General features: G+C 41.4%; 1 protein-coding gene across 4 annotated transcripts in view; it reads right to left on the bottom strand.

The window, feature by feature from the left end:
• LOC133571909 (tyrosine-protein kinase Fyn) overlaps positions 1–22,500 on the bottom strand; it is a 129,592-nt gene that overhangs the window by 33,505 nt on the left and 73,587 nt on the right. For all 4 annotated transcript variants that reach the window (XM_061924436.2, XM_061924438.2, XM_061924439.2 and 1 more), the window contains 2 exons: positions 13,947–14,187; positions 7,646–7,742 (listed from right to left, as the gene is read on the bottom strand). In XM_061924436.2, the coding sequence (XP_061780420.1) occupies positions 7,646–7,742; positions 13,947–14,184 (335 nt within the window). In that variant the 5' untranslated portion in view covers positions 14,185–14,187. The remainder of the gene's footprint in view (positions 1–7,645; positions 7,743–13,946; positions 14,188–22,500) is intronic.

Here is a 22,500-nt window from a genome sequence, read left to right as displayed (position 1 = left end):
CCACTTACTTCTTTGTGTTGCTCTCAGAATGTTGCCACACTTCTACAGACAGCGAGTGGACTCTGTGGTGAGTTTTTTGTGTGTGTGAGTGTGACCGCAGACCTGTGTGTGTGTTTCTTTGCCCACAGTCAATTTTTGTCTGCAGCCGTTACAATTACGGTCAGACTATTGTTAGTTACCCTGAACATGAATACCAGATGCAGAAGCCTGCAGTTTCTAGTCCAGGGGTGTCCAAACTTTTGGACTTGGGGGCCGCATTCGGCATGTAAAGTAACAATGTACATATACACAGACATATATATAGCCTGTACTTACATAGGGTTGTACGGTATACCGGTGCTAGTATAGTATCGCGGTATTAATGAATCAAAAACAGTAGTATACTCTGTTTGGGAGACCGGGCTTTCTGCTCCGCCGCTCCCAGTCTGTGGAACGCTCTCCCTGACCACCTGAGTGCACCACAGACTGTGGATGCTTTTAAAAAAGGCTTAAAAACCCTTCTTTTTAAAAAAATCTTTTTTTTTTAGATGTATGCATACTAGTTTTAGCTATTTGGCTGTTCTAGTTTTTATTTTTATTTATTTTTATTTATTTTTATTTATTTTTTTTATTTTTATTTTTACTTTTTATTTTTATTTTTTTAATACACTGTAGCACTTTGAGGTTGTTTACTCAATGTATAGTGCTTTTTTTTTTTACAAATAAAATCTATTATTATTATTATTATTATTATTTGAAAAGTACCGGTTCCCCGGGCTGGTTTTAGGAGCAGAGGAGCATGTTGGGCAGCGCACACACACAGAGTACTTACAAGCAGACACAGTGTGTAGACAGAAAAGGGAGAATGGGCGCATTTTGGTGTAAAAAGTCAAGATAAAGGTGAAGTTATAACACGGAAACGCCCTCAGGAAGAGCTGCTTTAACACATGGCTAGCTAGCTAGCGGCTAACGTCCATCCGCAGTGTCGCAGCTACTTCTAAATCACTAATCCTGGTCTCCATGGCGACAAATAAAGTATGTTTCTGATTTAGCCAGTAAAAAAAAAACGTGCATATTTTCGGGATGTGGGAGGAAAAGTGGCTTAAGGAAAATGAGAAGTGTGAGCACTAGAACTGGGTGTAGTATGCACAATTATTTTCTATGTATTTTTAATTTTTTTGTATGTGTTTTTCACTTTTCTTTAAAAGCCTAACCGGGGACGAGGGTTGCAAATGAGCCTGTGGCTAGAAGTTGTATGTACTTTGACATGGCTTCCCTATGGCTAGCAATGTTTCCTTGTCCCTGTCAAAAAAATAAAATAAAATACGGCGTAAAAAAAAAACCACACAGGGAGAACATGCTAACTCCACACAGAGACGCTAACCATGTCATCTTATATGAGATGGACTGTTACTGTTGCAACTTTAAACTGTGATTAGTGGAGCGCTGAAGGTCTCCATTCACCTTTGACAAGAATTTAAAATGAATATACAACATTAAAACAACCACAACAGAAGGTGAAAGGTTGGGATTGTTCAGTTTGTGTCCAGCAGGGGTCAGTGTGGCCGACTGCAGAGCAGGGCAGAGTGCAGGTAAAGGGAGGAGCACAAGTTGAGATGAGCTCCTCTAAAAAAAAACTGAAGGAAGCGGTGTGTGTGGTAATGATAGTGTCTAAGAACCACACCAGACTGACTTCTCTCCACAAAAAATGGAAGAGACTTAACATCTTTTCATCACATTCCTCAAAACACCAGCTGTTATATAGAGGATCTTTGTAGTAGGTTCTGTTTTACAGACTGGGCTATTCCCCCCCCAAAAAATGTAGTAACGCTGACTAAATAGACATCATTGTAATATCCACTGCAGGTACAAAGATATATACAAAATTAAAGCTGCAAGCAGCGTTGGTCGGGCCCGCGTATTTGGCAGGTGCTAGTCCTAAGTGTCCCAATACTTTTGTCCAGTTTTAGTCCCAAGTGTCCCAATACTTTTGGCAAGTTGTAGTCCTAAGTGTCCCAATACTTTTGTCCAGTTTTCGGCCTAAGTGTCCCAATACTTTTGTCCAGTGGTAGTTATAAGTGTCCCGATACTTTTGTCTACTTTTAGTCCGAAGTGTCCCAAGACTTTTGTCTAGTGTACCTACCTTGTCTGCATTGTGTGGGCACGTTGGTGCTTCCTGCTTTTAAGCAGCCATCTTGAGAAAACAGCAGCGCAGAAGCATCAGCGCAGCGGTTCTTTGAAGGCTCATAAAATCAAAACCGGAGCAGTTAGAAAAATTATTTCGATAACTTTTATTTGGAAGGGTTCAATCTCTCTCCTGTGTTAGTTTGAAGCTGAAACGACAAACGCGCTCAGAGGAGATAATGTTTGAAGAGAAGTGACCGGTTTATAAAAAAAATTAGTTTTGAAGGGGAAATTGCAAACTTCCTGTTGATTTTTGCTGAGAGTTGTCAATATATGAAATGTAGGTCTAAGTGAGACATACATAGAGGTTTTTGTTTCATGTCTCTCCGACTTTCCATTTTTTACAGTTTGTCCCTCATAATGTGTACAAAATAATAGGTGTATAAATGACACAATATGTTACTGCAGACTAATTAGGAGTCTTTGTTTGTTTACTTACTACTAAAAGACAAGTTGTCTATTTTATTTAAGGACTAAATGACAATAATAAACTACACTAACATTTTTTTGTCACAATAAAGACATTTTTGTGCTCCCCTTTATTTGGAAAAGTATCGAAATACATTTTGGTACCGGAGTTAGGAGTTGCCTCGTAAGTCTTCCCCTTCTTTTAACATCTTTTTACCAACCAGAACCAGCGTCCTCTGCAGTGGACGTCTGTTTTGAACTGTTTGATGCTTTGTTTACTAACAAGTTCCTTGCTGTCTTGTCAACAATCAAACAGCCTATCAGTGTTTTCACAACTTCCTTGGCTCGTCAAAGCGTCCGTCATCATTAGGATCAGATATAATCCGTACATTTCAAAAACCGTGAGAATGAAGCAAGTAGGATTGTGCGGCATCATACCAGTAGATGGCAGTCACACATAGGAAACACGTGTGGACTGCTGGTTGACGCTCCCCGTTCGCCCGCAAGCAACACCAAAACTATAAATGTTTGTGTTGGAATAATTGTTTGTAAGTTATCACAAAAGAAACGTTGTATTATGAATGCTGTCTTTTGAGGCCTAACAAGAGGAAGAAGGCTCGTGAAACGCCACTGTGATTTCAACACGGACAGATGGCAGGATCTGCTCAACTTCCAGATGAACTCTCTTTGAAGTGTTAAACGAACTCTCTCTGAAGTATTTCACAAACTCTCTTCCAACTATTTGGTAACCGAGGTCAACGCTATTTACGACCCGCTGCCCTTTTGAAGCTGCTGTGGTCAGGAGACGGGAGGGGTTATCCATTGTCCTCCAACACCTGCCCCAGCTGGATCCAGGAAGAGCCCAAGCCCGAGAAATCCTCTTCTTGGTCTTCAAAGCGACCGAAAACAATGACTGTTTTACATACTTCCCATTCCTGCCTGTGACGTGTGTTGGTGCGTGAACATTGAACATCTGAATAAAAGAGGAGACGAAAACCCAGTGGGAGTTACAGGCAGTTTTGTCATTTTTTTCTTCCGAGGAGCAGTTTTTTCTGCGTTTTATTAAAAAATTGCGGTAGAGCACAATTTTTAGATTTGGGGTTAGGTTTTTTCATTAGATTGCAATTTTAGCCAGTCCTGATGTGTGTGTGTTCAGGTTGGTGAGTTTTGAAGCGTGTTAAGGGGGTCAAATTATAGCTCAAAGAGGCAAAAGTGACTGTTTTTAGTACTTTTTTGTCTTGAAGGGGGAATTGCAAACTTCCTGTTGATTTTTGCTGAGGGTTGTCAATCTATGAAATGTAGGTCTAAGTGAGACATACATAGAGGTTTTTGTTTCATGTCTCTCCGACCTTTCCAGTGGGAGTTACAGGCAGTTTTGTCATTTTTTTCTTCCGAGGAGCAGTTTTTTCTGCGTTTTATTCAAAAATTGCGGTAGAGCACAATTTTTAGATTTGGGGTTAGGTTTTTTCATTAGATTGCAATTTTTGCCAGTCCTGATGTGTGCGTTCAGTTTGGTGAGTTTTGAAGCGTGTTAAGGGGGTCAAATTACAGCTCAAAGAGGCAAAAGTGACTGTTTTTAGTACTTTTTTGTCTTGAAGGGGGAATTGCAAACTTCCTGTTGCTTTTTGCTGAGGGTTGTCAATCTATGAAATGTAGGTCTAAGTGAGACCTACATAGAGGTTTTTGTTTCATGTCTCTCCGACTTTCCCAGTGGGAGTTACAGGCAGTTTTGTCATTTTTTTCTTCCGAGGAGCAGTTTTTTCTGCGTTTTATTAAAAAATTGCGGTAGAGCACAATTTGTAGATTTGGGGTTAGGTTTTTTCCTTAGATTGCAATTTTAGCCAGTCCTGATGTGTGTGTTCAGTTTGGTGAGTTTTGAAGCGTGTTAAGGGGGTCAAATTATAGCTCAAAGAGGCAAAAGTGACTGTTTTTAGTACTTTTTTGTCTTGAAGGGGGAATTGCAAACTTCCTGTTGATTTTTGCTGAGGGTTGTCAATCTATGAAATGTAGGTCTAAGTGAGACATACATAGAGATTTTTGTTTCATGTCTCTCCGACTTTCCCAGTGGGAGTTACAGGCAGTTTTGTCATTTTTTTCTTCCGAGGAGCAGTTTTTTCTGCGTTTTATTAAAAAAATTGCGGTAGAGCACAATTTTTAGATTTGGGGTTAGGTTCTTTCATTAGATTGCAATTTTAGCCAGTCCTGATGTGTGTGCGTTCAGTTTGGTGAGTTTTGAAGCGTGTTAAGGGGGTCAAATTACAGCTCAAAGAGGCAAAAGTGACTGTTTTTAGTACTTTTTTGTCTTGAAGGGGGAATTGCAAACTTCCTGTTGATTTTTGCTGAGGGTTGTCAATCTATGAAATGTAGGTCTAAGTGAGACATACATAGAGGTTTTTGTTTCATGTCTCTCCGACTTTCCCAGTGGGAGTTACAGGCAGTTTTGTCATTTTTTTCTTCCGAGGAGCAGTTTTTTCTGCGTTTTATTAAAAAATTGCGGTAGAGCACAATTTGTAGATTTGGGGTTAGGTTTTTTCATTAGATTGCAATTTTAGCCAGTCCTGATGTGTGTGTTCAGTTTGGTGAGTTTTGAAGCGTGTTAAGGGGGTCAAATTACAGCTCAAAGAGGCAAAAGTGACTGTTTTTAGTACTTTGTTGTCTTGAAGGGGGAATTGCCAACTTCCTGTTGATTTTTGCCCGATGATATACAATTATGAAAACTAGGTCTAAGTCAGACCTACATAGAGGTTTTTGTTTCATGTCTCTCCGATCTTCCTAGTGGGAGTTACAGGCAGTCTAGTTTTTTTCCCCTAGGGGGCGCTAGAGCGCAATTTTGATTTTTGGGAGTCCTTATACAATGGGCCATGCGGGCCCTAATAAGAAAAATAGTCGAGTCTGTGTGGTACTTTGTATACCAATATTTAGGTACCGGTACTGGTACTAAAATGTATTTCCATACTTTTCTAAATAAAGGGCACCACAAATAAAATGTCATTATTGTCTTTATTGTAACAACAAATGTTAGCGTACATGAAACATATGTTTATTATTGTCATTTAGTCCTTCAATAAAATAGACAACTTAGGGAACGAAACTAAAACTGAACTGGCTGCAAAGTAAACAAAAACAGAATGCTGGACGACAGCAAAGACTTACTGTGGAGCAGCAGACAGCGTCCACAAAGTACATATAAACACGAAACATATGTTTATTATTGTCATTTAGTCCTTGAATAAAATAGTGAACATATTAGACAACTTGTCTTTTAGTAGTAAGTAAACAAACAAAGACTCCTAATTATGCAGTAACATATTGTGTCATTTATACACCTATTATTTTGTACACATTATGAGGGACAAACTGTAAAAAATGGATGATTAATCTACTTGTTCATTTACTGTTAATATCTGCTTATTTTCTGTTTGAACATGTTCTATCTACACTTCTGTTCAAATGTAATAATCACTTATTCTTCTCTTCTTTGATACTTGACATTAGTTTTGGACGATACCACACATTTAGGTATGGATTGTCACGTCTGTGTAATCATGTTTTGTCTTAGTCATGTTTTGTTTAGTTTCTGTCTTTTCACTCCCTTGTCTTGTCACCATAGTTACCCATTAGTTTCACCTGTTTTGAGTCACGCACCTGTCACTAATCATGTCCATAGTATTTAAGTTCATTCATTTTCTGTTGTTCGTCCTGACGACCTCATCACATTTATGCTCTGTCCGTTTTTTCATGTCCATGTTCACGCCGCGCCTTTTTTGTCCATGCCAAGTAAGTTTTCTTTATTCAAGCCATAGTTTGCCAGTTTTGTTTAATTGTTCAGAGTTTATTCTCCGCCACTGTGCGCGCTTTTTGTTTGATCCTTTTTTTTTTGTATTTATAGTTAATAAATGAATCATGTACCTTCATTCCCGTCTCGCCCGTGCCAACTTTCCGTTGCATCCCGGAAAAGCAAACACCCCAAGATCAAGTCATGACAATTGGACTCTTTAGTTTCTGGCTTTTCACTCCCTTGTCTTGTTTCCATGATTACCCCATTAGTTTTCACCTGTTCCACGTTTGGACTCATTGTGCACTCTTGTTTGTCACCATAGCAACCCATTAGTTTTCACCTGTCACTTCACGTTTTTGAGTCACGCACCTGTTTTTGTTAATCATGTGTGTAGTATTTAAGTTCATTGTTTTTCAATTTGTCTTTCTGGTGACATGCCCGCATTTATGCTTCTGCACACTCTCCACACCCTTATGATCCTTGCTGCTCTTTTTTTTCATGCCGGTTCCCTGCCAAGTAAGTTTTTGTTTATTAAGCCACAGTTAGTGGTTTTTGTTGTTGTTCATAGTTTCTGCCTTTGTGCGAGTATTTGTTTTCATAGCCAAGTCGTTTCTCCGCCACTGTGCGCACTTTTTGTAGTTATAGTGTTTAAATAAATCATGTATTCCCCTAAATGCCACATATGGTCCAAATCTTTTGCACCTCGGGAGAACAGACCAACCCCAGGACCTAGTCATGACATGGATCTGATACCAAGTAGTTACAGGATCATACATTGGTCATATTCAGAGTCCTCGTGTGTCCTGGGACTTATTTACTGACTTTATAAACATAATATACCATTTTAAAAAAGGGTACAAAAATATCGATGTAATCATAGTAGTATCGCTCCTGTACTTGGTATCATTACAGTGGATGTCAGGTGTAGATCCACCCATGGCGTTTGTTTACATTGTGACGCCAATGAGCTATTGTACCCTTATATGGTGTGTAGTGAAGCATGTTTAGATATTCCTCGTCCTCCAGTGATAATGATACTTGTAAGAAACTTACTTTGTCGCCATGGAGACCAGGATTAGTGATTTAGAAGTAGCACCCCTTCCTGAGGGCGTTTCAGTGTTATAACTTCACCTTTATCTTGACTTTTTACACCAAAATGCGTCCATTCTCCCTTTTCTGTCTACACACTGTGTCTGCTTGTAAGTACTCTGTGTGTGTGCGCTGCCATACATGCTCCTCTGCTCCTAAAACCAGCATTTTGGAGGGACAACATTATTCTCCCAGGAGCAGACTTACGTGCTGTTGATAATCTGGAACCTTTCTCCTTTCCTGAAGCTGAGGTCGTCTTCTGTCCGCGCCTCGTAGTCGTAAAGCGCCACAAAGAGGGTGACCCCTGCAGGACGATACAGACATGACAACAACGTTGTTGTAGCGGTGTAGCGTGCAAGGACGGGAGTGGAAGAAGTGTCAAAAGATGGCGCTGACTGTTTTAATGACATTCATACTTTGCTTCAATCAATAACGGAGCAGCATCTCATAACCCGCGGCTCACTAGTGCAACAACAACAACACCCGAAATGTGTCCCGTGACCGGAACCCTCTAATAACTAAAGTTCCTTGGGTGAATAATGTCAACTCACTACACCGGTATGTTTTAGTGCTTTCATGGTGAGTTTACTGACAGATATAAGTAAGAACTTTACACTACTTTATATTAGAAATGGCAACAGTGGAGGATGAATGTCACATAACAAGAAGATAGAGAAAAAGAATAAGTTTATCGACTACGGCGATAAGCAGGGGCGTCTACAAAGGCGGACATTTTCAGGACTCATGCATATCTCAAATACAGATGATACAAACACAAATGTGTCCCGTGACCGGAACCCTCTAATAACTAAAGTTTTTGGGTGAATAATGTCAACTCACTACACCGGTATGTTTTAGTGCTTTCATGGTGAGTTCACTGACAGATATAAGTAAGAACTTTACACTACTTTATATTAGAAATGGCAACAGTGGAGGATGAAGGTCACATAACAAGAAGATAGAGAAAAAGAAGAAGCTTATCGACTACGGTGATAAGCAGGGGCGGACTTCAAAGGCGGACATTTTCAGGACTCATACATACCTCAAACACAGATGATACAAACACAAATGTGTCCCGTGACCGGAACCCTCTAATAACTAAAGTTTCTTGGGTGAATAATGTCAACTCACTACACCGGTATGTTTTAGTGCTTTCATGGTGAGTTTACTGACAGATATAAGTAAGAACTTTACACTACTTTATATTAGAAATGGCAACAGCGGAGGATGAATGTCACATAACAAGAAGTTAGAGAAAAAGAAGAAGTTTATCGACTACGGCGATAAGCAGGGGCGTCTACAAAGGCGGACATTTTCAGGACTCATGCATATCTCAAATACAGATGATACAAACACAAATGTGTCCCGTGACCGGAACACATTAATAACTAAAGTTTCTTGGGTGAATAATGTCAACTCACTACACCGGTATGTTTTAGTGCTTTCATGGTGAGTTTACTGACATGATATAAGTAAGAACTTTACACTACTTTATATTAGAAATGGCAACAGTGGAGGATGAATGTCACATAACAAGAAGATAGAGAAAAAGAAGAAGTTAATCGACTACGGCGATAAGCAGGGGCGTCTACAAAGGCGGACATTTTCAGGACTCATGCATATCTCAAATACAGATGATACAAACACAAATGTGTCCCGTGACCGGAACCCTCTAATAACTAAATTTTTTGGGTGAATTATGTCAAGTCACTACACCGGTATGTTTTAGTGCTTTCATGGTGAGTTTACTGACAGATATAAGTAAGAACTTTACACTACTTTATATTAGAAATGGCAACAGTGGAGGATGAATGTCACATAACAAGAAGATGGAGAAAAAGAAGAAGTTTATCGACTACGGCGATAAGCAGGGGCGTCTACAAAGGCGGACTTCAAAGGCGGACATTTTCAGGACTCATGCATATCTCAAATACAGATGATACAAACACAAATGTGTCCCGTGACCGGAACCCATTAATAACTAAAGTTCCTTGGGTGAATAATGTCAACTCACTACACCGGTATGTTTTAGTGCTTTCATGGTGAGTTTACTGACAGATATAAGTAAGAACTTTACACTACTTTATATTAGAAATGGCAACAGCGGAGGATGAATGTCACATAACAAGAAGATAGAGAAAAAGAAGAAGTTTATCGACTACGGCGATAAACAGGGGCGTCTACAAAGGCGGACATTTTCAGGACTCATGCATATCTCAAATACAGATGATACAAACACAAATGTGTCCCGTGACCGGAACACATTAATAACTAAAGTTCCTTGGGTGAATAATGTCAAGTCACTACACCGGTATGTTTTAGTGCTTTCATGGTGAGTTTACTGACATGATATAAGTAAGAACTTTACACTACTTTATATTAGAAATGGCAACAGTGGAGGATGAATGTCACATAACAAGAAGATAGAGAAAAAGAAGAAGTTAATCGACTACGGTGATAAGCAGGGGCGTCTACAAAGGCGGACTTCAAAGGCGGCCTCAGCTCTTCCTGAGGGTGTTTCAGTGTTATAACTTCACCTTTATCTTGACTTTTCACACCAAAATGCGTCCATTCTCCCTTTTCTGTCCACACACTGTGTCTGCTTGTAAGTACTCTGTGTGTGTGCGCTGCCCAACGTGCTCCTCTGCTCCTAAAACCAGCAATGTCACCACGTGACGACGCGCCGTCAAGCCCGGGGAACCGGTACTTTTCAAAACGTCCTGTGTGCTTTTTCCTCCTGTATAACAGGTTAGTTTTGGTGAATCAACTCACTGAATAATATCCATGTGATCTTTATAAGTGTAAGTACACATTCTGATGGTGGAGCCTAACTCTAAAAGTGTTTGTGAGTTGTAGTTTGTATTTGTGAATGAATCCAGTGCACAGCTGCAGTCATCAATACAAAAAGGCGACGTGAGTGCGCAATGTTTATATAGGAACTTCTGATCCTAATTCAGACTCCCAAATTAGAGCTCCCGTTTTCTTATTGGTTTTATAATGTATATTTGTATAATGTGTGTGTTCTGAAATAGTGACAGAGAATAGAACAAGGATGGACAATTCAACCCTTAACTCAACAATGAGTAGATGAGTGTTATGTGTGTGTATATGTGTAAATAAATGAACACTGGAATTCAAGTATTTATTTTATTTATATATATATATATATATATATATATATATATATATATATATATATATATATATATATATATATATATATATATATATATATATAAGGGGGCGTGGTTGGGGGCGTGGTTAAGATATATATATATATATATATATATATATATATATATATATATATATATATATATATATATATATATATATATATATATATATATAAGAAATACTTGACTTTCAGTGAATTCTAGCTATATATATATATATATATATATATATAGCTAGAATTCACTGAAAGTCAAGTATTTCTTATGTATATATATATATATCTTAACCACGCCCCCAACCTGCGTAGTTTACTAAATCCGTATTAAATCATTTCGACAGATTTTTGAGCGCCGGCAGGGGGCGTGGTTGGGGGCGTGGTTAAGATATATATATATATATATATATATATATATATATATATATATATATATATATATATATATATATATATATATATATCTTAACCACGCCCCCAACCACGCCCCCTGCCGGCGCTCAAAAATCTGTCGAACTTATTTAATACAGCTTTAGTAAACTACGCAGCCGCACCGCTTGATGGATTGTCGGAGCATTACGGCTACCATAGTCAGACGTACCGTGCTTCAACGTACGGGTATTGCTGTGGTGGGTGCATACGGGCCCCAAAATATCACATATTAGGAGACATTATCTGGCGTTTTGTTTCGCAATTTTATGCAAAATCAATTTTTCTTACCTATTGGTAGCTCTAGATGTGTATTTGGTCCCGAAAATAAGATCTTTATCCTCTTGTTGTGGGGAATTCATCCCCCGCTGTTGCCATTTCTAACACAAAGTAGTGTAAAGTTCTAACTTAGACACTATTTTGCAAAAAGTATTTGTCCACCTGCCTTGACTCACATATGAAGTTAAAGTGCCATCCCATTCCTAACCCATAGGGGTCAATATGACCTTTTGCAGCTATTACAGCTTCAACTCTTCTGGGAAGGCTGTCCACAAGGTTGCGGAGTGTCTTTATAGGGAATTTTCCACCATTTTTCCAAAAGCGCATTGGTGAGGTCACACACTGAAGGCCTGGCTCTCAGTCTCCGTTCTATCGGGTTCAGGTCAGGACTCTGTGCAGGCCAGTCAAGTTCATCCACACCAGACTCTGTCATCCATGTCTGGTGCACAGTCATGTTGGAAGAGGAAGGGGCCCCGCTCCAAACTGTTCCCACAAGGTTGGGAGCATGGAATCGTCCAAAATGTTTTGGTATCCTGGAGCATTCAAAGTTCCTTTCACTGGAACTAAAGGGGCCAAGCCCAACTCCGGAAAAACCAACCCCACACCCTAATTCCTCCTCCACCAAATTTCACTTTTCCAACTTTTCTCCCCCACTCACAGTGCGACTTTGCTGGGTGCGCTGTGGACATGTCAGGCACCCCCGGACTCTGGTGGGACGCGGCGGGACTTGTGGGACTCCAACCTGGGTGTTATTTTTGATCATTTTGTGGACTTTTTGCTATGCATGCCTTCTCCCCGCTAGGTTGATGTGTGCTGCTGCAAAAGTCCCAAGAGGGCGTTTTTGCCCCTCCAAACTCCCTCTCTTTGTTTATAGTGCATATTTTCCGCTGGATCTACTCTCTATTTACTCCAAGGAAAAAAACTAGCCGGTCGCGGCAAATTTTTACAATCGGTCGCCAAACTACGGCACGCGGGCCGAACGCGGTACGCCGGCGTCCAAAATCCGGCCCGGGGATTTTTTTGATTTTTTTTAATTTTTTTGGACATGTTGGGCATCCCAGGACTCGGGTGCGACTGCGGGACGTGTGGGACTCTAACCTGGGTGTGGTTTTTTATCATTTTCCGGACTTTTGCCCACTTTTCCAACTTTTCTTCCCCACTCACAGTGCGCCTTTGCTGGGTGCGTTTTGGGCATGTGGGGGGGCACCTCGGACTCGGGTGGGACGCGGCGGGACTTGTGGAGCTCGTACCTGTGTGTGATTTTTGATCATTTTGTGGACTTTTCCCCAGACACTATCCACTTTTCTACCCCACTTCCCCTGTGACTTTGCTGGGGGGCGTTTCCCTGCTGTCCTTTGTAGTGTAAGGGTTACTTTTCTTTTTTTTTCTGTCTGAAAATATGGCCCCAAAAGGGCTCACAATTCCCCGGGGACACCCGAAGGACTCCTCGGTGTCACCGAAATACGACAAACTGTCTGAAAACAGGGCCCCAAAAGGCCCGGAAATAATGCCTCTAATCCGGGGTGCATTTGCGGCGGGAGTCCACCGGAGGGCTCCAATTCCCCACTCTTTTGTTGACCTATGGCCCCAAAAGGCCTCACATTCCCCGGGAAGACCTGATGGACGCCTCGGCGTCAATGCAGTCCGAAATGTAGCGTTCTCCTGGCAACCTCCAAACCCAGACTGGTCCGTCAGATTGCCAGATGGAAAAGTGTGATTCATCAGTCCAGAGAAGGCGTCTCCACTGCTCTAGAGTCCAGTGGTGATGTCCTTTACACCACTGCATCTCACGCTTTGCATTGGACTTGGTGATGTATGGCTTAGATGCAGCCACCCGGCCATGGAAACCCATTCTATGAAGCTCTCTGCGTACTGTACGTGGGCTAATTGGAAGGTGACATGAAGTTTGGAGCTCTGTAGCAGAAAGTCTTTGCACTATGCTGACCTCTCTGTCAGTTTACGTGGCCTACCACTTGGTTGCTGTTGTTCCCAAACTATTCCATTTTCCTTTAATAAAGTTGACTTTGGAATATTTAGGAGCGAGGAAATTTCAGGACTGGATTTGTTGCACAGGTGGCATTACCGGCACACCAAAGATGACGGGGCGTGTTAGGATAATTATGTATAAGTTATTACACAACTCTCATGTTTAAAGGCCGTTGCTATAGTTATTATCAATTGTGCTGAAGTTGTACTTTTCTATCTGTGCAAAGGGACAACTTGCAAATCCAAGATTGCGAGTCGTCTTGTATCAGTGTTTGTGTGTCCAGACCCGGCCTGCTGACTGCCAAGGGCGAACATCGAGTACCTTGACGCAGACAAAGCAGAGACAGGGCGATATCACGAGTGCCAGCACATTTCCATTTCTGAATAATCATATATTGTGTCTAACTGGGGCTGCTGAAATTACCCCCCACCCCCCTTCCTTCAGAAGCAGCCTCAGTGATGTAACCAGGGACCTCCCAAATAAATAGAGGAACACGTGGGCTGTGCCTTAGAGCGTAGGTTGGATCTGTAACTAAGAGTACAGCCCAATACGTCTCGCTAAATTGAACTCTGTCTCTGCATGATTCCTTGCTTCTTGTCTGTTTAATAGATGTCATCAGTGTTTGAACCCGACAACCTTACCCGTCCCACCACGAGTCCGGAGTGTTCCGGTGTGAGAAGTGCTGATCCCACCGAAGACGGTCATGCCCTGGGCGACGGGTGTGTGGAAGTTGTAGTTGGGGATGGTGGCGACCCCGTAGCTGGGGTAGTGGTGTGGCGTGGCGGCGGGGCCATAGCGGTACCCTGCCTGGGAGAGGCTGCGGTCTCTGTCGTCCGTCAGTTTAGTTGTTTCCTTGTCCTTGCATTGCACACAGCCCATTATCTGACGTAGGAAGATAAAATATAGGTATGTCAGTTAGTAGTCTGCATATTATTAGTCTTTCTGACATCACCCATTCCCCAAACATCTTCAAAAATGTAAATCCACATCAATATCCACCTCACACAAGTTAGCGTGCCAATCGTTAACTGGCGATTAGCACGTTAATTGAAAAATTACAACTGGCACGTTAATCACTAAGCTGACAACTAGTGCGCTAATTGCTAGATGACAACTAGTGCATGAATCGCTAGCTGACACCTAGTGCACTAATCACTAAGCTGACAAATAGTGTGCTAATCACTAAGTTGACAACTAGTGCACTAATTGCTAGCTGAAAACTAGCATACTAATCACGCTTGCTGACAACTAGGGTGTTAATCGCAAAATGACAACTAAGGCGCTATTTACTAGCTATCAACTAACGCGCTAACCACTAGCTAAAAACGAGTGCGCTAATCGATAGCGAAAAACAAGTGCGCTAATTGCTAGATGACAACTAGTGCGTTAATTGCTAGCTGAAAACTAGCACGCCAATCACGCTTGCTGACAACTAGGGTGTTAATCGCAAAATGACAACTAAGGCGCCATTTACGAGCTATCAACTAACGCGCCAATCACTAGCTAAAAACTAGTGCGCCAATCGCCAGAGGACAAGCGCGCTAATTGCTAAATGACAACTAATGCGCTAATTGCTAGCTGAAAACTAGCACGCCAATCACGCTTGCTGACAACTAGGGTGTTAATCGCAAAATGACAACTAAGGCGCTATTTACTAGCTATTAACTAACGCGCCAATCACTAGCTAAAAACTAGTGCGCTAATCGCCAGCGGACATCAAGTGTGTTAATTGCTAGACGACAACTAGTGTACTAATTGCTAGCTGAAAACCAGCACACTAATCACGCTTGCTGACAAGTAGGGTGTTAATCACAAAATGACATCTAAGGCGCTATTTACTAGCTATCAACTAACGCGCCAATCACTAGCTAAAAACTAGTGCGCTAATCGCCAGCGGACATCAAGTGTGCTAATTGCTAGACAACAACTAGTGTGCTAATTGCTAGCTGAAAACCAGCACACTAATCACGCTTGCTGACAAGTAGGGTGTTAATCGCAAAATGACAACTAAGGCGCTATTTACTAGCTATCAACTAACGCGGCAATCACTAGCTAAAAACTAGTGCGCTAATCGCCAGCGGACATCAAGTGTGTTAATTGCTAGACGACAACTAGTGTACTAATTGCTAGCTGAAAACCAGCACACTAATCACGCTTGCTGACAAGTAGGGTGTTAATCGCAAAATGACAACTAAGGCGCTATTTACTAGCTATCAACTAACGCGGCAATCACTAGCTAAAAACTAGTGCGCTAATCGCCAGCGGACATCAAGTGTGTTAATTGCTAGACGACAACTAGTGTACTAATTGCTAGCTGAAAACCAGCACACGCCAATCACGCTTGCTGACAACTAGGGTGTTAATCACAAAATGACAACTAAGGCGCTATTTACTAGCTATCAACTAACGCGCTAACCACTAGCTAAAAACTAGTGCGCTAATCGCCAGCGGACATCAAGTGTGCTAATTGCTAGACGACAACTGGTGTGCTAATTGCTAGCTGAAAACCAGCACACTAATCACGCTTGCTGACAAGTAGGGTGTTAATCGCAAAATGACAACTAAGGCACTGTTTCTGCTTGCGAGTGGTCTGTGTGTGTACATTGATGTTGACTCCTGTCATGTGCCTCGGTTTGCCGTCAGCTGGTGCTTGACAAAAAACTAAACAAAGTACCAGTATTTTTCAAATGCAGTACACTACCTTTTTTAATTGATGAGTACTTTCTTAGTAGCGGTCTGGGGCACAGCCCTAGGGTCAGGCCTAGTTTCACATGTCTTGTGTGTGGTCTGCAGCACACTAAATATACAGCAGAGGAAACGTTTCATTTCAAAACCAGTATCATAAAATCCAATTGAACTGAAAGGGCTTTTCTTCTGGCACGCTATAAATAGTTCCTTCTTTTGAAGCCCATCTGGCGGATTCTTAGAAAGGTTTCTGGTCGGGCGTGTAGTCCTTCCTGGGCCTCCAGCTGAGGCTGCAGAAGCCAGACCACTCTCTAATTGTGGTGGGTCTCGCCTGCTAAAGGCAGCGGAAGCTGGGGGGGCGACTCTAGATCCCAGATGTCTAGGACTGATGCTGGTTTAAAAAAATTCAAATGGACCATGTAGACCAGGGGTCTGCAACCTGCGGCTCCTTGTGCCTCGGTTGTGGCTGCAGCTGTTTTATGTCCTGTCCTTTCTGCGCGTTTGCAAGCTTCCTTTGTTGCTAATGAAAAATTAGGAGAAAAAAACGTTTTATTTTTGGCCCTAACCACAACAGAAACATTAGTAAAAAAACGTTGATGTCATGCTTACATCTCATTGTGCAACATGTGAATGTTTTGAATTCTTCCCAAAGTAGGACGCCCCCACCCAGATCATGAAAAACAAGATTTTTTTTTTGGTAAAGTTTGTACGTGTAAATGTAAAGTGTAGAGTGTAAAGGGAACATTGCCATAGAGTCAAAAACGTTGTATTTTGGGCCGTAACCACAACAAAAACATGAGTAAAAAACGTCGATCTAGCAAAACTGGTCATTTTGTGCCGTCTGTCATATCAGCTACTGATGCGTTTAGGGCCACGCAAAAAGTCGGACAACGCCAACACTACACTTAAAATGTAAATGCCGGGTTGTCGTGCTTACATCTCATTGTGCAACATGTGAATGTTTTAAAATGTGTGTCCTTATTCTACTGTCATTTATTAAGAATGTTAATTTATGGATATTAATAATAAAATGCTGTTACTAGAGTACAGAAATGCTCATAAAAAGGAATATTTTACAGACAGAAAGTTACAGGAATATACCCTTTATCCCATACTTACATCTCATTGTGCAACATGTGAATGTTTTGAATTCTTTCCAAAGTAGAACCCCCCACCCAGACACGCTGGTACATAGCTCATGAAAAACAATATTTTTTTGTTGTTATTTTCATTGGAAGTCACTTAAATGAGAAAATAATGACGTGAAAAATTATTTGATGATCATAATAAAAGATGTTCACTTGCTATTAAGTCAGGTGTGATGCTGGTGTGGCCACAGTGTCAAGTGTAAATGTTACACTATGACGCCTCAATCACATGTGTGCTTATTCTACTGGCATTTATTAAGAATGTCAACCCAACCCAACCCCAACACAGACCCTAACCCTAACCCCAACCCTAACCCTACCCCTAACCCTAACCCTAATCCTAACCCTAATCCCAACCCCAACCCTAATCCTAACCCCAACCCCAATGCTATCCCCAATTCCAATCCCAACCTTAACACCAACACCAACCCCAACCCTAACCCTAACCCGAAACCTAACCCTAACCCTAACCCTAACCCCAACCCAACACTAAACCTAACCCCAACACCAACGCTAACCGCAACCCTGACCCTGACCCTATGTTAATAAGCAACTAATTAATGGTTCATATGTTTCCCATACTAAAGTGTTACTATATATATATATATATATATATATATATATATATATATATATATATATATATATATATATATATATATATATATATATATATATATATATATATATATATATATATATATATAAAGTACTTATTAAATCCTTATTCTGCATTGCCTTATTATACAACCAGTAAGCCATTAACTAAACGTCTTCCCTAACCTTAACCCCAACCCTAACCCAATATCAACCCTAACACCAAACTCAACCCTAACCCTAACCCTAAACCTAACCCTAACCCTAACCCCAACCCTAACCCTAACCCTAACCCTAACCCTAACCCCAACCCTAACCCTAACCCCAAACCTAACCCCGACCCCAACCCTATCCCTAACCCTAACCCTAACCCTAACCCCAACCCAACACTAAACCTAACCCCAACACCAACGCTAACCGCAACCCTGACCCTGACCCTATGTTAATAAGCAACTAATTAATGGTTCATATGTTTCCCATACTAAAGTGTTACTATATATATATATATATATATATATATATATATATATATATATATATATATATATATATATATATATAAAGTACTTATTAATTCCTTATTCTGCATGGCCTTATTATACAACCAGTAAGCCATTAACTAAACGTCTTCCCTAACCTTAACCCCAACCCTAACCCAATATCAACCCTAACCCTAACCCTAACACCAAACTCAACCCTAACCCTAACCCTAAACCTAACCCTAACCCTAACCCCAACCCTAACCCTAACCCTAACCCTAACCCTAACCCTAACCCCAACCCTAACCCTAACCCCAAACCTAACCCCGACCCCAACCCTATCCCTAACCCTAACCCTAACCCTAACCCCAACCCTAACCCTAACCCCAAACCTAACCCCGACCCCAACCCTATCCCTAACCCTAACCCTAACCCTAACCCCAACCCAACACTAAACCTAACCCCAACACCAACGCTAACCGCAACCCTGACCCTGACCCTATGTTAATAAGCAACTAATTAATGGTTCATATGTTTCCCATACTAAAGTGTTACTATATATATATATATATATATATATATATATATATATATATATATATATATATAAAGTACTTATTAATTCCTTATTCTGCATGGCCTTATTATACAACCAGTAAGCCATTAACTAAACGTCTTCCCTAACCTTAACCCCAACCCTAACCCAATATCAACCCTAACCCTAACCCTAACACCAAACTCAACCCTAACCCTAACCCTAAACCTAACCCTAACCCTAACCCCAACCCTAACCCTAACCCTAACCCTAACCCTAACCCTAACCCCAACCCTAACCCTAACCCCAAACCTAACCCCGACCCCAACCCTATCCCTAACCCTAACCCTAACCCTAACCCCAACCCTAACCCTAACCCCAAACCTAACCCCGACCCCAACCCTATCCCTAACCCTAACCCTAACCCTAACCCCAACCCAACACTAAACCTAACCCCAACACCAACGCTAACCGCAACCCTGACCCTGACCCTATGTTAATAAGCAACTAATTAATGGTTCATATGTTTCCCATACTAAAGTGTTACTATATATATATATATATATATATATATATATATATATATATATATAAAGTACTTATTAATTCCTTATTCTGCATGGCCTTATTATACAACCAGTAAGCCATTAACTAAACGTCTTCCCTAACCTTAACCCCAACCCTAACCCAATATCAACCCTAACCCTAACCCTAACACCAAACTCAACCCTAACCCTAACCCTAAACCTAACCCTAACCCTAACCCCAACCCTAACCCTAACCCTAACCCTAACCCCAACCCTAACCCTAACCCCAAACCTAACCCCGACCCCAACCCTATCCCTAACCCTAACCCTAACCCTAACCCCAACCCAACACTAAACCTAACCCCAACACCAACGCTAACCGCAACCCTGACCCTGACCCTATGTTAATAAGCAACTAATTAATGGTTCATATGTTTCCCATACTAAAGTGTTACTATATATATATATATATATATATATATATATATATATATATATATATATATATATATATATATATATCTAACCCAACCCTAACCCTAAACCTGACCCTAACCCTAAATTAATAAGCAACTAATTATTGGTTCATATGTTCCCCATACAAAAGTATATATAAAGTACTTATTAATTCCTTATTCTGCATGGCCTTATTATACAACCAGTAAGCCATTAACTAAACGTCTTCCCTAACCTTAACCCCAACCCTAACCCAATATCAACCCTAACCCTAACCCTAACACCAAACTCAACCCTAACCCTAACCCTAATCCCAACCCTAACCCCAACCCTAACCCTAACCCTAACCCCAAACCCAACCCTAACCCTAACCCTAACCCTAACCCTAATGCCAACCCCAACCCTAACCCTAACCCTAATCCCAACACTAACCCTAACCCTAACCCCAACCCCAACCACAACCCTAACCCTAACCCTAACCCTAACCCCTAACCCTAACCCTAACTCTAACCCTGACCCTGACCCTAACCCTAAATTAATAAGCAACTAATTATTGGTTCATATGTTCCCCATACAAAAGTATATATAAAGTACTTATTAATTCCTTATTCTGCATGGCCTTATTATACAACCAGTAAGCCATTAACTAAACGTCTTCCCTAACCTTAACCCCAACCCTAACCCGGTACCAACCCTAACCCTAACCTTAATCCCAAACCTAACCCTAACCCTAACCCAACCCCAACCCTAACCCTAATGCCAAACCCAACCCTAACCCTAACCCTAACCCTAACCCCTAACCCTAACCCTAATCCCAACCCTAACCCTAACCCTAACCCTAACCCCAACCCCAACCCTAACCCTAACCCTAACCCTAACCCTAAACCTGACCCTAACCCTAAATTAATAAGCAACTAATTATTGGTTCATATGTTCCCCATACAAAAGTATATATAAAGTACTTATTAATTCCTTATTCTGCATGGCCTTATTATACAACCAGTAAGCCATTAACTAAACGTCTTCCCTAACCTTAACCCCAACCCTAACCCGGTACCAACCCTAACCCTAACCTTAATCCCAACCCTAACCCTAACCCTAACCCTAACCCTAACCCTAACCCTAACCCAACCCCAACCCTAACCCTAACCCTAATGCCAAACCCAACCCTAACCCTAACCCTAACCCCTAACCCTAACCCTAATCCCAACCCTAACCCTAACCCTAACCCTAACCCTAACCCCAACCCCAACCCTAACCCTAACCCTAACCCTAACCCTAACCCTAAACCTGACCCTAACCCTAAATTAATAAGCAACTAATTATTGGTTCATATGTTCCCCATACAAAAGTATATATTAAGTACGTATTAAGTACTTATTAATTCCTTATTCTGCATGGCCTTATTATACAACCAGTAAGCCATTAACTAAACGTCTTCCCTAACCTTAACCCCAACCCTAACCCAATATCAACCCTAACCCTAACACTAACACCAAACTCAACCCTAACCCTAACCCTAACCCTAAACCTAACCCTAACCCTAACCCCAACCCTAACCCTAACCCTAACCCTAACCCCAACCCTAACCCTAACCCCAAACCTAACCCCGACCCCAACCCTATCCCTAACCCTAACCCTAACCCCAACCCTAACCCTAACCCCAAACCTAACCCCGACCCCAACCCTATCCCTAACCCTAACCCTAACCCTAACCCCAACCCAACACTAAACCTAACCCCAACACCAACGCTAACCGCAACCCTGACCCTGACCCTATGTTAATAAGCAACTAATTAATGGTTCATATGTTTCCCATACTAAAGTGTTACTATATATATATATATATATATATATATATATATATATATATATATATATATATATATATATATATATATATATATAAAGTACTTATTAATTCCTTATTCTGCATGGCCTTATTATACAACCAGTAAGCCATTAACTAAACGTCTTCCCTAACCTTAACCCCAACCCTAACCCAATATCAACCCTAACCCTAACCCTAACACCAAACTCAACCCTAACCCTAACCCCAACCCTAACCCTAACCCTAACCCCAAACCTAACCCTGACCCTAACCCCTATCCCTAACCCTAACCCTAACTCTAACCCCAACCCTAACCCTAACCCTAACCCAAACCCTAATCCCAACCCCAACCCCAACCCTAACCCTAACCCCAACCCCAATGCTAACCCCAATCCCAACCCTAACCCTAACCCCAAACCTAACCCTAACCCTAACCCCTAACCCTAATCCTAATCCTAATCCTAAACCTAACCCTAATCCTAACCCCAACCCCAACCCTAACCCCAACCCTAACCCTAACCCTTACCCTAACCCTAACCCTAACCCCAACCCTAACCCTAACCCCAACCCTAACCCTAACCCTAACCCTAACCCAAACCCTAATCCCAACCCCAACCCTAACCCTAACCCCAATCCCAATGCTAACCCCAATCCCAACCCCAACCCTAACACCAACACCAACCCCAACCCTAACCCTAACCCCAAACCTAACCCTAACCCTAACCCTAACCCCAACCCTAACCCTAACCCCAACCCCATCCCTAACCCCAACCCCAACCCCAACTCCAACCCTAACCCTAACCCCAACTCCAACCCCAACTCTAAACCTAACCCCAACACCAACCCTGACCCTGACCCTATGTTAATAAGCAACTAATTAATGGTTCATATGTTTCCCATACTAAAGTGTTACTATATATATATATATATATATATA

This window comes from Nerophis lumbriciformis, linkage group LG29 (assembly GCF_033978685.3).
Source record: "Nerophis lumbriciformis linkage group LG29, RoL_Nlum_v2.1, whole genome shotgun sequence".
NCBI classification, from domain to species: domain Eukaryota; kingdom Metazoa; phylum Chordata; class Actinopteri; order Syngnathiformes; family Syngnathidae; genus Nerophis; species Nerophis lumbriciformis.
This window is presented reverse-complemented; position numbering and strand designations above follow the sequence as displayed.